General features: G+C 41.3%; 1 protein-coding gene across 1 annotated transcript in view; it reads right to left on the reverse strand.

Annotated features, from left to right (window-relative positions):
* ascc3 (activating signal cointegrator 1 complex subunit 3) overlaps nt 1–11,208 on the reverse strand; it is a gene marked incomplete in the record, with an annotated part of 191,770 nt that extends 180,562 nt beyond the window's left edge. The window contains 4 exon segments of the mRNA XM_034196559.1: nt 1,528–2,096; nt 7,522–7,663; nt 9,722–9,855; nt 11,106–11,208. Of these exon segments, the coding sequence (XP_034052450.1) occupies nt 1,528–2,096; nt 7,522–7,663; nt 9,722–9,811 (801 nt within the window).
* Between the last annotated feature and the right edge of the window lie 2,294 nt (nt 11,209–13,502).

The raw sequence follows: 13,502 nt of genomic DNA on the forward strand, positions 1-13,502 counted from the left end.
TCTCTGGTGTGTGTGTGTGTGTGTGTGTGTGTGTGTGTGTGTGTGTGTGTGTGTGTGTGTGTGTGTGTGTGTGTGTGTGTGTGTGTGTGTGTGTGTGTGTGTGATTACTGACTGAGTGATGGCTGAGAGGCGTTTGAGGCACGTAAATAGAGAGAGCTTTCCCCTTCGAGACACACTCCCTGTTCCTAACCCCACTGTATGTGTGTAAGCGTACAAATGCATGTTTTATGAAAATGGGCATACAATAATCCACCCCATACATTTTGTAACACAATTGTTCTATTGTATATGTATGCTACACTGTGGGTTTCTAATTGCTACATGCTGTATGGTGCAGATACAAATCAAAATATATCTTGAATTACCACTAAACACTTAAAGTGATCTTTCCCATGCCATAACTACTGCATACTGGTAGAGGACATTGATGGGACGATACACCAGTCCCTACTCATCAGTTTCCTAAAGCTGCAGCTGTCTTAAAGGTTGACCTCTCCTTTATGTGTAAGTTGCTCACAATTCCAAAGGGTCTTTAATACCAATGAAGGTCAAGCCATGCAGGAAGTTGGGAACGTCTAAAAAGGTCTAAAGGCCAAGGAAGACTTGACAGCCCCCATATGATAATCCACAATCTGGATCAAAGCCAGAAGGCCTGCTGCAGAAGGTCATGGTTATAGAATCAATAGGATACCCGAGACATTAAAGGTACCGTGAGGACAGGTCAAACTTTATGTCACACTAACCACGTGGAGAGTCGACTACTCATTTTGAAGTTCAAGTTCAGATTGATCCCTAAAGTATCAGAGTAGAGCTGCTCACTAAACTCCTAATCAACAGTGGAGAGGCCCCAGAACGTCCTTTTTAACCTTGACGGATCCACACAGGATAACAGCAGACAGAATAACCTTACTGTGAAACCGAGGGCAGCATGTGGCGTTTCTGTTGGCTGCTCCAACATTCTATCGGCTAGCGAAGTCAGCTTAAAAATGTTTGCGCTAAACACTGTACAACCTCCTCTACGGCCAGTGTGCAGTGTGGCTGACTCTTTGGCTGACCATCAGTCGATTTCATAACTGAGACCAGTGTGCACACTTTTTATTTCTCTGACTGTGTGGACATCTGAGGTTTTCACTTCACAGATCATGAGCAGAGACATTAAAAGGTAAATGTTATAGATAAAACATGAGAGTTGACTTTTGTAAGCTTTTAAAAGTATACTGTGGAGCAGCTGCACTGTACTAATACTGGGCAGAGAACTGAATAATAGGAAGAAGCAAGAAGCACATGACAAAGTGAAACAGTCAATTTCAATATTCAGCAGAAACCTGACATCTCAGGGAAGCATGCAAGGTTCAAATTGTTTCAACTAATAGTAATACATTAACAATAGTAATGCCCTTAGTGGAAGATAATCTTTCTTAATGTCGGGCAAAGAAATACATTCCTGTGAGAATCAAGATTATTTCCAAGGCCAATTTAAGAAATAAAGTATCTATATGTTGGATTGCATTTCCAGGTGACACAAACCTCATTCTGCAGCTCGTCGTCGCTCTTGTGGGAGGTCAGCATTTCAAACAGGGAGGTGCAGAGCTCCTCCGGGCTGGATGAGATCATGTTGCCTCCATTTAGATACTTCTCCACCTCTGATCTCAGGATGGCTCCCTCCCCAGAGCTCAGAGAACTTCCTGAAGCTTCCTCACTGGGGACATTCCTCCCGCTCTGCTGGTGGTTGAGGAAGTTGATGAAGTCGAGACTCACGTTCTCCTCGTTGACGTCAGAGCAGGGCAGCTCCTCCAGCGGGTCCAGAGCATAGCAGTCATACGAGAAGGCGATGTTACGTCCAAAAGAAGGGCCTCGTTGGGGGTTGTGACGGGAGGACAGGCTCTGGATAAAGTTCTCCACCCTGGAGTCTCCGAGTGGAGCCACCAGCCGAGCCACACAGGCACAGGAGGCCTCAGCTGCAGAGGAGGGGAAGGGCCCGAACATCTGCTTGATTGCCCGGGTCTCCTCTGTGCCCACATGGTCTTTGTTGTGGAAAGTCTCAAACAGAAACACAGCTGCACTTTCAACGGCGGCCTGCCCATGTTCAGTCCCCACTGGAAATAAAAACACAACATATGGAAACCTTTATGTCATGTTTGCAGCAATCACTACAGCTAGAGGTAGATGTAGTGATGTAGGGGCACATGACAAACAAACAAACACCTGTGGCTTTTCCCACCTTTCTCTAATCGAACTTTTAGAACTCAGATATTTTTAAGCTATTGTGCTTTTTGAGGTTTTCTCTTTCCTGTAGTGTATGGGTTTTGTTCATGTTCAGCAAAAACTAAAATCACTGTCTTCCTTCCAGAGGGAGTTTCTTTCCCGCAAACTCCCCCCCCTGCCTGAAACGCCTCCTTTGTTTACCTCCAGAACAGAATGAGATCAACACTTGTGCTTCTTTTGGCTAGAGCTTCAACACATTGTACGTGTAATGCAAAGGGGCGGGACATCTCTAAGCGGTTCACCAATAACAACAGAGGCAGCCAGCTAACCAATCAGAGCAGACTGGGCTCTGGTTTCAGACACAGAGTGAAAAGAGGTGCTGCAGCATTAAAGCATGGAGACATGTCCAATAGAGGCTGAAAATGCAAATATGAACCTGAAAATCATAGTTCTCTTTAATTAGAGGTGGAAAGTCACTTAGTATATTTACAGAGCTCTCCACTCAGCGTAAATGGGGGTTGGAGGATCTTGGTAAAAGAAGTGACCAATGATCACTCTGCTGAGCTCCAGAGATACTGGGTAGAGTTAGGAGAAACTTCTAGAAGGAAAACAAACACCCCACAGATCTGGGCTTTAAGGCAGAGGGGCCAGACGGAAACGTCTCCTCAGTGAAACGCACATGAAACTTGAAAAAAATCGCCTAAAGGATTCTCAGACTGTAAGAAGAAGAAGATTCAACTTATTGTCATTACGTAGTACATGTACTATGTAACGAAACGGTTCCTCCTTTGACCCATCCTAGTGTTAGGAGCAGTGGGCTGCCATTATGTACGGCGCCCGGGCAGCAGTGTAGGGAAAGGTGCCTTGCTCAGGGACACCTCGGTAGCACTTGGTCTTTCCGGGACTTGAACTGGTGACCTTCACCCTGTTGCCAAGCAAAGTCCCTGTGGACTTCGCCACCACCGCCCTAGAGACTAGTTTAACTGGTCTGATGAAACCAAGACTGAAATTGTTGATCCTAATTCTAAGGCTCAAGCCTCGAGGAAACCAGGCAAGCACACACACGCAGACGTATGGACAGACTGTATATTATAACTAATTATCATTAGTTTTTCATGGCCATTCAATCCGAGCTGTGCACTATTTATAGCTTCAGAGAAGAAACATCTGAGCAATAAAGACTCAGCATGAGCTCACTGTTTAGGTCCTTATTTAATTAATATTCCAAACAATTCATGCTTAACCGGAACTGCACTTAACAAAAAGGAATACAGAGTAATTGTCCAATTAGAGGAAAACATGTCAGAGGGACAGAGGGAGAATGGAGGGAAGAAGGTTGGAGAGGCAGAGGAAAGCGAAAACAGATGAAAAGGATTTAAACCAATTAAAATCGTCTAAAAGCATCAGAATCGTCGCTGCAAGCAGCCGAGCAGAATGGCTGCTTTCATCCTCTCCATTGTGCTTAAGAGGAACTTTTTATTTGGATCCAGCCACATTATCTGAGGGCAGGTTCAACACGGTGCAGCATCACAACAACAAATACTGCTACTCTTGATGGGAGAAAGAGAAGAAAATATACTGCCATAATCTCATAGAAAAGCAAACTGAGTGAAAATCATCACAAGCTTTTATGAGAGAGCTCCTTAATTGACTGGTGGAGTTCAGTTAAAGGTCCCATGTCATGGCCATTTCTACTGATCATAATTCCATCGTTGAGGTCTACTAAAATAGATTTACATTGTTCAATGTTCCAAACTCACATTGGTTTCTCATACAGCATCTCTGTATAGTATGTGTATTCACTCTCTGTCCTAAACGGCTTGTTGGAGCTCCTGCCCCCCCCCTCCCTGTGGGCCCAGTGTGCTCTGATTGGTCAGCTCGCCCACTCTGTTCTGATGAGTCCACCCCCCTTACAGCGGAACATCAGTGATTATGTGTTACAATGGCGTTCGTTAGCAACCAGAAAATGACACCAGTAATGACAAACAGATGAGAATGCTGCGTGGGGTCTGGGTGCCGTGTTGGCGGGACGTTGCGGGGCTCGCTGCTCTGCCCTTTGAGGCTCGAGGAGCGGACAGTGTGAGCTGGATTACTGGTGTCGTGTCCTGGTTGCTGCGTGGGGTCTGCGAGACAGCGAGACACCGCGGAGCTCAGCCTGAGCACACACACACACACACAGCCTGTGTGTGTGTGCAAAGCTCTGCGGAGCACTGTGGCTGAGAAAAGATAAGGCTGAGAGTGTGTGTGTGTGTGTGTGTGTGTGTGTGTGTGTGTGTGTGTGTGTGTGTGTGTGTGTGTGTGTGTGTGTGTGTGTGTGTGTGACGTCAGTATGCCCCGGAAAAAGAAAATGTAAAAAGAAAAATGTCCAACGAGGCGTTCTGGGGCAGCACAGACAGGTCTTCTCTGTGTTAGAGTTGTACTCGCTACAGGGTGTACTTTGAGGGTTTGTGACTCTGCAGACCGTTTACATGCAGAAAAACCTTCATAACACAAGGGGACGGGTAATAACCGGAAATGATTATGGGCCCTTTAACTCTTAAAGTGGTAGAGGGAGGATTACAGCGTGTACGGCATGCTGTTAAACACCTGTCTCCTGAGTAAATATGATTTATTTTGTAAATTTTCTAAAAAAATAATAAAATAATAAATAAAATAAACATTGTTTTTATTATGACATTTCATGTAATGTTCTGGATATTAAAGAGGTCATATTATGGGTTTTTCCCTTTGGTGCAGTGTGTTAGATTGTTGTTGTGCATGTAGGGCACCTCTAAGCGGTAAACGGAAAATAGGTGCTGTGAGAAAAATAAAGAGCTTTTTGAACATTAAAGCATGGAGACATGTCACAGTACAGGGCTCGACATTATAAATGGCCCACTGGCCCGGAAGCACTATTTAGACACCCCGGGCCAGCATAACGTACTTTCCACTTGCCCGCTCGGGCCTCTAAAAATATTGCTTTAAAAAAATGGTCCTGTGGTATTGGTATTTTGACTCCCGTGAGCGCGCTCCTTCACTACAGACTATCGCGCCACCTAACCATTCGCCAAAATGTTTTTAATACCAGCGGTAGCCGGGCAAAAAACAATCTTCAATTAAAAGAAAGTCACCGGAGGAGTTAAAGGAGAGTGACAGGGAGCATGAGAAGAAGAGGGAGAGAAAGTTTCAGCCAGCTTGATCGATGGAGTTGGCTTCTAGTGGTGCAGTGACGCATCCTAAAACCCTTTTATAATCTATTGATTAGATTTATGATTCGAAAATTATAAAAGTAGGGTAGACATGTGGATATTATCCGGCTGAACAAAACGTGCATTTATCAAACAGGTTTGTTTTCCACAGACCTTATTTCCAGCTATTTTCCTAAACCCTGTGGAGAAATCCCATTGCTTTTTGTCGAGGGAACCAGCAGCTTACTTCCTGGTTTTAGGATGCGTCACTGGCTGCACCTCTCAATATGATGCCAATATAAACAAGGTCTTCTGTCGGCTCTGTACATCAATGCCGATCTATGCTGACAAGTAAGTGAAGAGTAGACAATATAAAAGGTATTGGCTATAGGGAAATGTCCCAGCAGTTTAGGATAATGAAGGTTCTAATCTAATCTATCACATAGCCATTACATTTCTAACTCCTAATGACAGGAAGGCAGAAAGTGCATTATACAAATAATAATACTCAATTAACAATGACCACGATATCATTATTTTAATAAACCAAATATGAACAATTGAGGAAAATGAGGAAGAACTGATGATTCAAATGTTGTAGTACAAGTAGTAATGTAGTTAGTGCATAAATGACTATTGCAACAAATGTGTTAATTTTCTTCATTATTAGTCGATTTGTTTTTGGACGAATGCTCCGAGCCAGTGGTTACAATGGTGGGGCCAGTGATAATACAAGTCCATTTTACCCTTAATGTCTACCTCTGCGGTAGAGACACAAAATATAAATATGAACCTGAAAGTGAGAATAATGTGTCCTCTTTAAGAACACATTTATGAGCAAATGATATGAACTGCCATTCTCTGCCAGTAGCTGATTTACAGTCATCCATACAACTAAGCCTTTCTAATGTTTAGGAAATATGGCTTAGCTTATAATATTTTATATTAGTTTTACGCTGATGTTTGTTTACACATCCCATTATTGACCGTTGCACTAAAGAGGCTGATTATTTATTTAGAAGAGGATTGCACTGAGGAGACATCAGATTTGATTTGTGTCTGCAATGTTCGTTCTATCTCAGATAAAGGAGATGCTGCTATCTGCTAACAAATGCAGTCAAACTATTTACTTCTCATTCACCAGTTGTTTTTATTTTTAAATGTATTTTTATGATTCCCCGTGGACATTTAGTTGATACTTTATCATTTAAAATACAAGCACTGCAGACAAAGTCAACATATAACGCTCAAAGAATACAAAACAATTTCACTTTAACAATTACAATGTGTCTGGTTTGTTGTTGTTTATCAGATAATGAAACAACAAGAAAAACAACAACGTGGGCAATGTATATCATCCATTTGCTGCCCTGCTGCATCTGATATTAAAAAAGGCATATCAGCGGTCCAATACTTTGTTTTAAGGAACATTTTATTTGAAGATGAACTGTTGATGCTTGGATGCAGTCATACTGTTGTTTTCATGATGTGTTGTTAGCTCTCTTTACTCAATGTACTCGATGTCTATGGAGTGTCAAGTTCAATTTCTCAGTAGGTTGTTAAATACGTTGTTTATATATATTTTACTGTCTGGGTTATATCATAGTGATCCTTTTATCAATGATGTATTCAGTTGCTCTCACTAGGTGAGGATAAAGAGACAACCTCATTTTCTGGATTTCTATTTTAAGATCTTTAAGACTTTTTGAAAAGCCGTGGGAACCATATTTGTAGTTCTTTTTTAGTACTCTAGTTTCGGCAAACAATCTAATATGCCATTTCTCTAACTTGTTAGCACCAAAAACAATTCTTCCTTTACTTCACAGATAAAATGCACCTCAAATCCTGGACAAATAGAATGAAAACAGTCTGCATGACAACATGTCTCTAAATCTGTTCAGTGGGTCATTTCTTAAAGCCAGACAGAGATCTTTCTTTAAACTCACAATGATTTATACTCCAGATTTTTCAAAGGCATAAAATGATAACATGGTCATTTCAGGAACTGGTAAGTGTTTCATAATCACTTTTAGTCGCAAACAGAAAAGGGCTTTGTGTTATTTGTAACTGTGTTTTCATCAGTATAACATGAAACATGAAAATACATTGAAAGACAAGAAAATGGATTTGAGGCTGAGGAGTTAATTACCAATTTCCTTGGCTGCCTGAAGGAGGCTCTTCAGTTCAGCTTGCTGTTTAGCGTTGTCCTGATGCTCCGAGCAGAGATGGACAATCTTCTGCCACGTCAGACCCTCTCTGGCAAACAGCTCCCGCCTCTTCAGCCGCTTGGTCTAACATGAAGCACAGGGAGAAAAACGATTTCATTTCAACAAGGACAGCAGGAGCACTTACTGCTGTCATAATGACAGGTATTTTAACCGCCCACAAAGCCTTGGATAAGACAAAAGAAGCCCAATATTTTGTCAAAGCAGGATGAAGTGAAAAAAGCATTCATAAATAAATAAATAAATAATGTTGTTAGCTTGGATGTAAGGACAACTGTCGTGGCTATCCAATATGCCATTGAATGTTAAAGAGAACACCAAATCCTATGCTGTGCCTCCACTGGGACATGTCTCCATGCTTTAATGTTCAAAAAGCTCTTTATTTTTATCATACTGCCTGTGCTGCAGCACCTCTTTTCACCCTCTGTCTGAAACCAGAGCCCAGTCTGCTCTGATTGGTTGGCTGGCTGGCTCTGTTGTGATTGGTCAACCGCTTGGAGACATACTGCCCCTATCAAGTGCAATGTTTTGGAGCGGAAGCCAATAGAAACGTGAGTGTTATGTAGTGATGTCCCTCTTTAATCTCACCATATTTCCGAAACGTTCCCATAATGCAATTTTTTCAGATTCACCTCAGACTAGTGCTATCATTTGAAAATGGTGCATATATAACACCTGACTTTTAATACTGGCACAAATTAATGCAATTTTGATACTGAGCTTTCAAATTGTAGTTCCAAATGCATCTTTAGTAGTATGTGTATTTCTGTAGAAGATCCAGTGTTAATGACAATAAGCTTACTTTGAAGCGTCTGCCTATAGAGCAGTGAGGTATTAAAGTGAGCAGCTCGGAGGTCAGGAGAGGCATTAACACAATGACTCCATTACAATCTACAGCTCCATGCCTTCTAAAACTAAGCATTTTAGCACAGGCTGAGAGATAATCTCAGAGCGGCTTCAGGCTTCTTTCCTCTGGAGAAGCACTTTTTCTGCTGAGAGGATTTAACTGGAGGTGAGCCAGGTACAGGGAACAGCTTAATCGGCACCCAATTGCATTTCAAATCTCACGAAGAGGCAACTGATCTGAAAAAACAAATCAGTAAGATAAGAGTGAAAAGCAATAATGATTGGAATGCTGATTAAATGGTGAAAGCCAAAATAAGATACAAAACACAGGTAGAAATGTTTGAAAGCAAACCAGTGAGGATAAAGCAAACAATCCACCCAGATATTGTCCATCTGCAAGCAGTGGACATCGTGGTAAAAACTTCAAAGGAGGTAAGAAACTAGAATAGCATTTGCACGCTTCATGTGAATTTGACAAAGCAGCAGTTTGATGTCAGAGAGATCTCTGTCAGGCTTTATCGTCAGCATTCACAGAGACAGAGCGCTGGCTTCAGGCTGAAACAGTTCCTGGGTCAAGTTGTTGCACACCAGCATGAACAACTACGTGTGACACGTGTAACAAGTAGGCCATATCAACTTAAAAGGTTTTAATATGACAGGAGAGCTTCGAACTGATGTCAGACACTGGAGATCTATTCAAAGTTACAGCCTGAGCATATAGACATAAGCTGAGTCACCGTAGTGACACAGCTTCTGCCCAACCAACTTTTGCCTTCTCTTGCTCTCTCCTCGAAAATTAAATACTTCTAAGATAATAATCAACATTCCATAACCAGTCTATTCCTAGCAGAGAGTGACTGGCGGGAGGGAGCTATCCTCCTGATAAGGTCAACTCCACGATATCCTTACGGCTCTCTGACACTGTGCCTCAGCTTTGTCCTGTTATTATCTGAAGAAGAGATTGTTTTATGAATGTTTTGATCAAGCCGAATCAACTATCACAGTCATACCAATACGCACCTGTGGGGACAAAATGTTAAAGCTCCGAGGCCGTTTGCCTGCATGACACAGGGGAGTGAGAGGAGAGGCAATGACAAAGATGACTACAACTAACACTAAAGGGCCTCATTTAAAATGTAGACATCAGGGGGTCGGAACAAAGTGCTGACCCCCTGATTTGCAGATCAGCGCAAACTTTACTATACCAAACTTTACTAAATATAACGTTATATAGAGACAATAGAGACAGACTTCCCATTACCCATGAGCTGGTCTCACCTTCAGATCGTAGAGCTGTTCATTAAAATCCTCCTTCTTGCTGACAGTGGAGAAGGAGCGCAGAGCCCCTGTGAGTCGAGGAGGAGACATTGTTCTCTGACGCTCTCATCCAAACACTGCTCCTCCAGAAGGTTCTATCACACAGATACAGAGAATGAAATGAACCTTCATGGTAGAATGGTTACTTCATGACATAGTTATCAATAGTGGTGTAATGTAACTAAGTACATTTACTCAAGTACTGTACTTAAGAACAATTTTGAGGTACTTGTACTTTAGAGGATTATCTCCATGTTCTGCTTCTTTGTACTTCTACCTCACTACAATTCAGAGGTAAACATTGTACTTTTAGCTTTTAGAATAGTACTATTTATGCTACATATTGTTCTTTCTGTGTCTTTGTATGCACCATTTATACTAAAGCTAATTCCTTGTTTGTGTGAACCTACTTGGTAATACAACTGATTCTGGGTTAGGGTGAGCGCAAAATAACCCAATCTGCAGAATACATATTTTCACTTTAGTATATGTTGATGCTTATACTTTTGTACTTTTACTTGAGTAACATTGTGAATGCAGGACTTTTACTTGTAGCAGACTATTCCTACTCTCTGGTACTTTTACTCAAGTACAAGATCTGAGTACTTCTCCCACCTCTGGCCATCAATAGCACATAACGTGTCTAGAGATACACACTCAACTCCTATAGAAAACACGTTAAGTTGTTCTGAACGAAAATCACACATACAAACATGGACAGTATTAGCAGATGTTACACGTCGTTGGGGTCTTTTTTATTCTTCGGCATACAATGGGTCCTAAAACACACCTGATAACAGCTAAATATATGACTAATAGCTGAAAGTTATACGCAATGAAGCTCCATTGTGTTGGTAGAGTGTTTGGGATACCTGTTATAAAAGTCAAATTATTAAGGGAACAAAGACTGCATGGTAGATGTTCGGCAAATAGAATAGGCTACTGGATACTATCGATTCCAAAAGACATAATGCCAACTTTATAACTATAACATGATAACGTGACAACAAAAATGATTAAACCAGCTTTTTTAATCCACCTAACGTCATTCTGTGCAGGCGTTAACGCCATGTCTTGCTTTTATTACTGTTTAAACGATATGTTTTCTTATGCCACTTACATAAGAAGTTACACAAGACGTTACAAAATACAAATATGCATCCTAATGTTGTCTGTGTTGCTAGCTGGTGTTAGCTTGCCAAGCCTGGCTGTCATTTCTAAAACCCTTTTAATGTAACGTTAGCTTCAGTGCTGTGGAAAACTGTCAATGTCAAACCAATTGCCACAAAGTATTAGCTTGTAAGGCAGTCTAAAACTTCATATTTCAATATGTAACTAGGCCTACCTTCCAAATCGCTTTGCAGAACGGTCTGTGAGAAGCGTGTGACTGCTGGCCTACCGGCAGATGTCAACACAACTCGCTCGCATGCTATGAACCATGGGAACTGTAGTTCCTTACAGAAACGACTCAAAGGAAGCTTCGACTAATCTGACTACATTTCCCATCTACACCTTGGAATGCAGCATCACACAAGATTTGCTTTTTATATTTACCGGCGTACACCGAAACCAACAAATGCGGAGTCTGTACTCGAATTAAAACGGGGTACGCGGCTAAAAGCCGGTATTAACCAGGTGACAACCAAACTGGATTGTGCGTCTGGATATGCTTCATGTTGTGGATCTATTCGCTTTACTTAGGTCCCTTTTGCCCGCTATTCTTTAGTCCAATCATTATAATTATGACTAACTTCACAAAGCCGGACGCCCCGGTACACATACCAAGCACAACCACAAAAACTGCAGTTTACGGGGAAAACGAAACTTCTCTGACAGCATCCCTCCCTTTCCGGTGGGACTCATGGGACCTTATTTTGGAAAAAGTTTGTATTGAAGTCAATGGAGAGAGAAAGATTATCTTTCGATCCCGTTTGAATTGTGCCACGAATTACACATATGATGTATGTCAATCTTAAATAATAATTTCCATGTCAAAAAAGTCACAGTTTGTCGTAAAACTGTTGAAATATAAGACTATGAAAAATACGCACTAGAAAGACTACAAATCCCAGAGTCGCGTAAGTGATGTCATAACTGTTTTCCTCCACTAAGAGATATAGTAATAATATAGATAATAGCTAGGATCAGCTGAGATAAGTGGCATAAGATAATATAACTTTAACAAGATGCCTGTGTACCAGGTTGTTATCATGCCAGCAATGGGTCTTGCTCGTTCTTTCGCTTCCCGTCAGATGAAAGGACCAGGGGCCTCATTTATAAAGGGATATACGCTCAAAAAATGGCGTACGCCAGTTTCTACGCAATGTTTGCGATTTATAAAATACTAACTTGACGGGAAAACGTGCGGTCCTCCACGCAAACTCTAACCCATGCGTACGCACTAAGCACACAAACACGGGAGAGACGAGAAACTGCGACACCGTTGGCAGAAGGAAGAATGGAGAGAAATATGTGGAAATAAAACCATAAACAAAATGTTACCTCTCATTTATCATATGAAGAATTCATTTTCAAACATTGATTAAAGCCAATCTTAAAATGATTAAACAAACGCCTGTTTGAGACTCCTCAGTGCACACAAAAACATAACTTGGAGAAATAAATACATATGATATATATGTTATTTAAAACAACCTTGAATATGTTGTGTTAATGTTATGAAATGTTTTCTCATAAATGATGCGGTTTTGCATTTCTATAGGTTGTACGAGCATGGTTTTATATAGGCTACTATCATGTTTAATCATGTTTTATGCCGTTTGCTAAGACTTGATAAGTCGCTCATAAAACACAGGAGGTATGGAAACTAAGAACACCATATGTGGTCAATTGTACTGTAATATAACACAACACATTAGTTGTATTTCCTTTAACTGGTGGATATAGGGTTGCTGCAGTGGAGACGCTGCGAACAGCTGATCGACAGCTGGAACACAAACCACCAAATACGAAAACATAATTCAGATCCAGTCGTCATGACTCCACTCCGGAGGGATTCCCCGATCATTTCTTACAGTCTCTCATCAAGGGGGGGTCTCCTGTCCCCGGTACAAACACACTGCCTGAGGAAGGCTATGTGTATTTTTTTTGTCATTAACCTTTTTCGGACCACTTATTTATTTATTTTGGTGACGATCCGACCTCCATGCTGCTACTCTGGTTCAAACTGCATCCACCAAACAATATGATTTATCTCCACCTCCCCAAAATAACCCACATCTGACACGGTGTGAGATGTCTTTTTTAGCTGTTCTGTCGTCATTTCCTGCGATCTTCTTCATGCAGTCAGTCAAAATGAATGAATGGGCGTTTCTTTGACTATTTATGGAGAGGCGAAGTCACGCCCATCTACTTCCGGACCATGGGACCCCGGAAGCGAAACATTTACATTGAATTCAATGGAGAGAGAACACGTATCTTTTGATCCCGTTTGAATTGTGCCACGAACTACACATATGATGTTTGTCAATCTTAAACAATCATTTCCATGTCAAAAAAGTCACATTTTGTCGTAAAACTGCTGAAATATAAGACTATGAAAAATACGCTACTACAAAGACTACAAATCCCAAATCCCATTCTGGGTCGCGTAAGTGATGTCACAGGCATGCTCGGTGATTTATAATAAGACTCGTAATTAAAGCGAAGAAGAAGAAGATCTCATAACTGATTTATTCCCTCCAATAAATTATAGATCGCTAAAAATAAATTCACTTTTACA

Source organism: Gymnodraco acuticeps, unplaced genomic scaffold, assembly GCF_902827175.1.
Source record: "Gymnodraco acuticeps unplaced genomic scaffold, fGymAcu1.1, whole genome shotgun sequence".
Taxonomy (NCBI): domain Eukaryota; kingdom Metazoa; phylum Chordata; class Actinopteri; order Perciformes; family Bathydraconidae; genus Gymnodraco; species Gymnodraco acuticeps.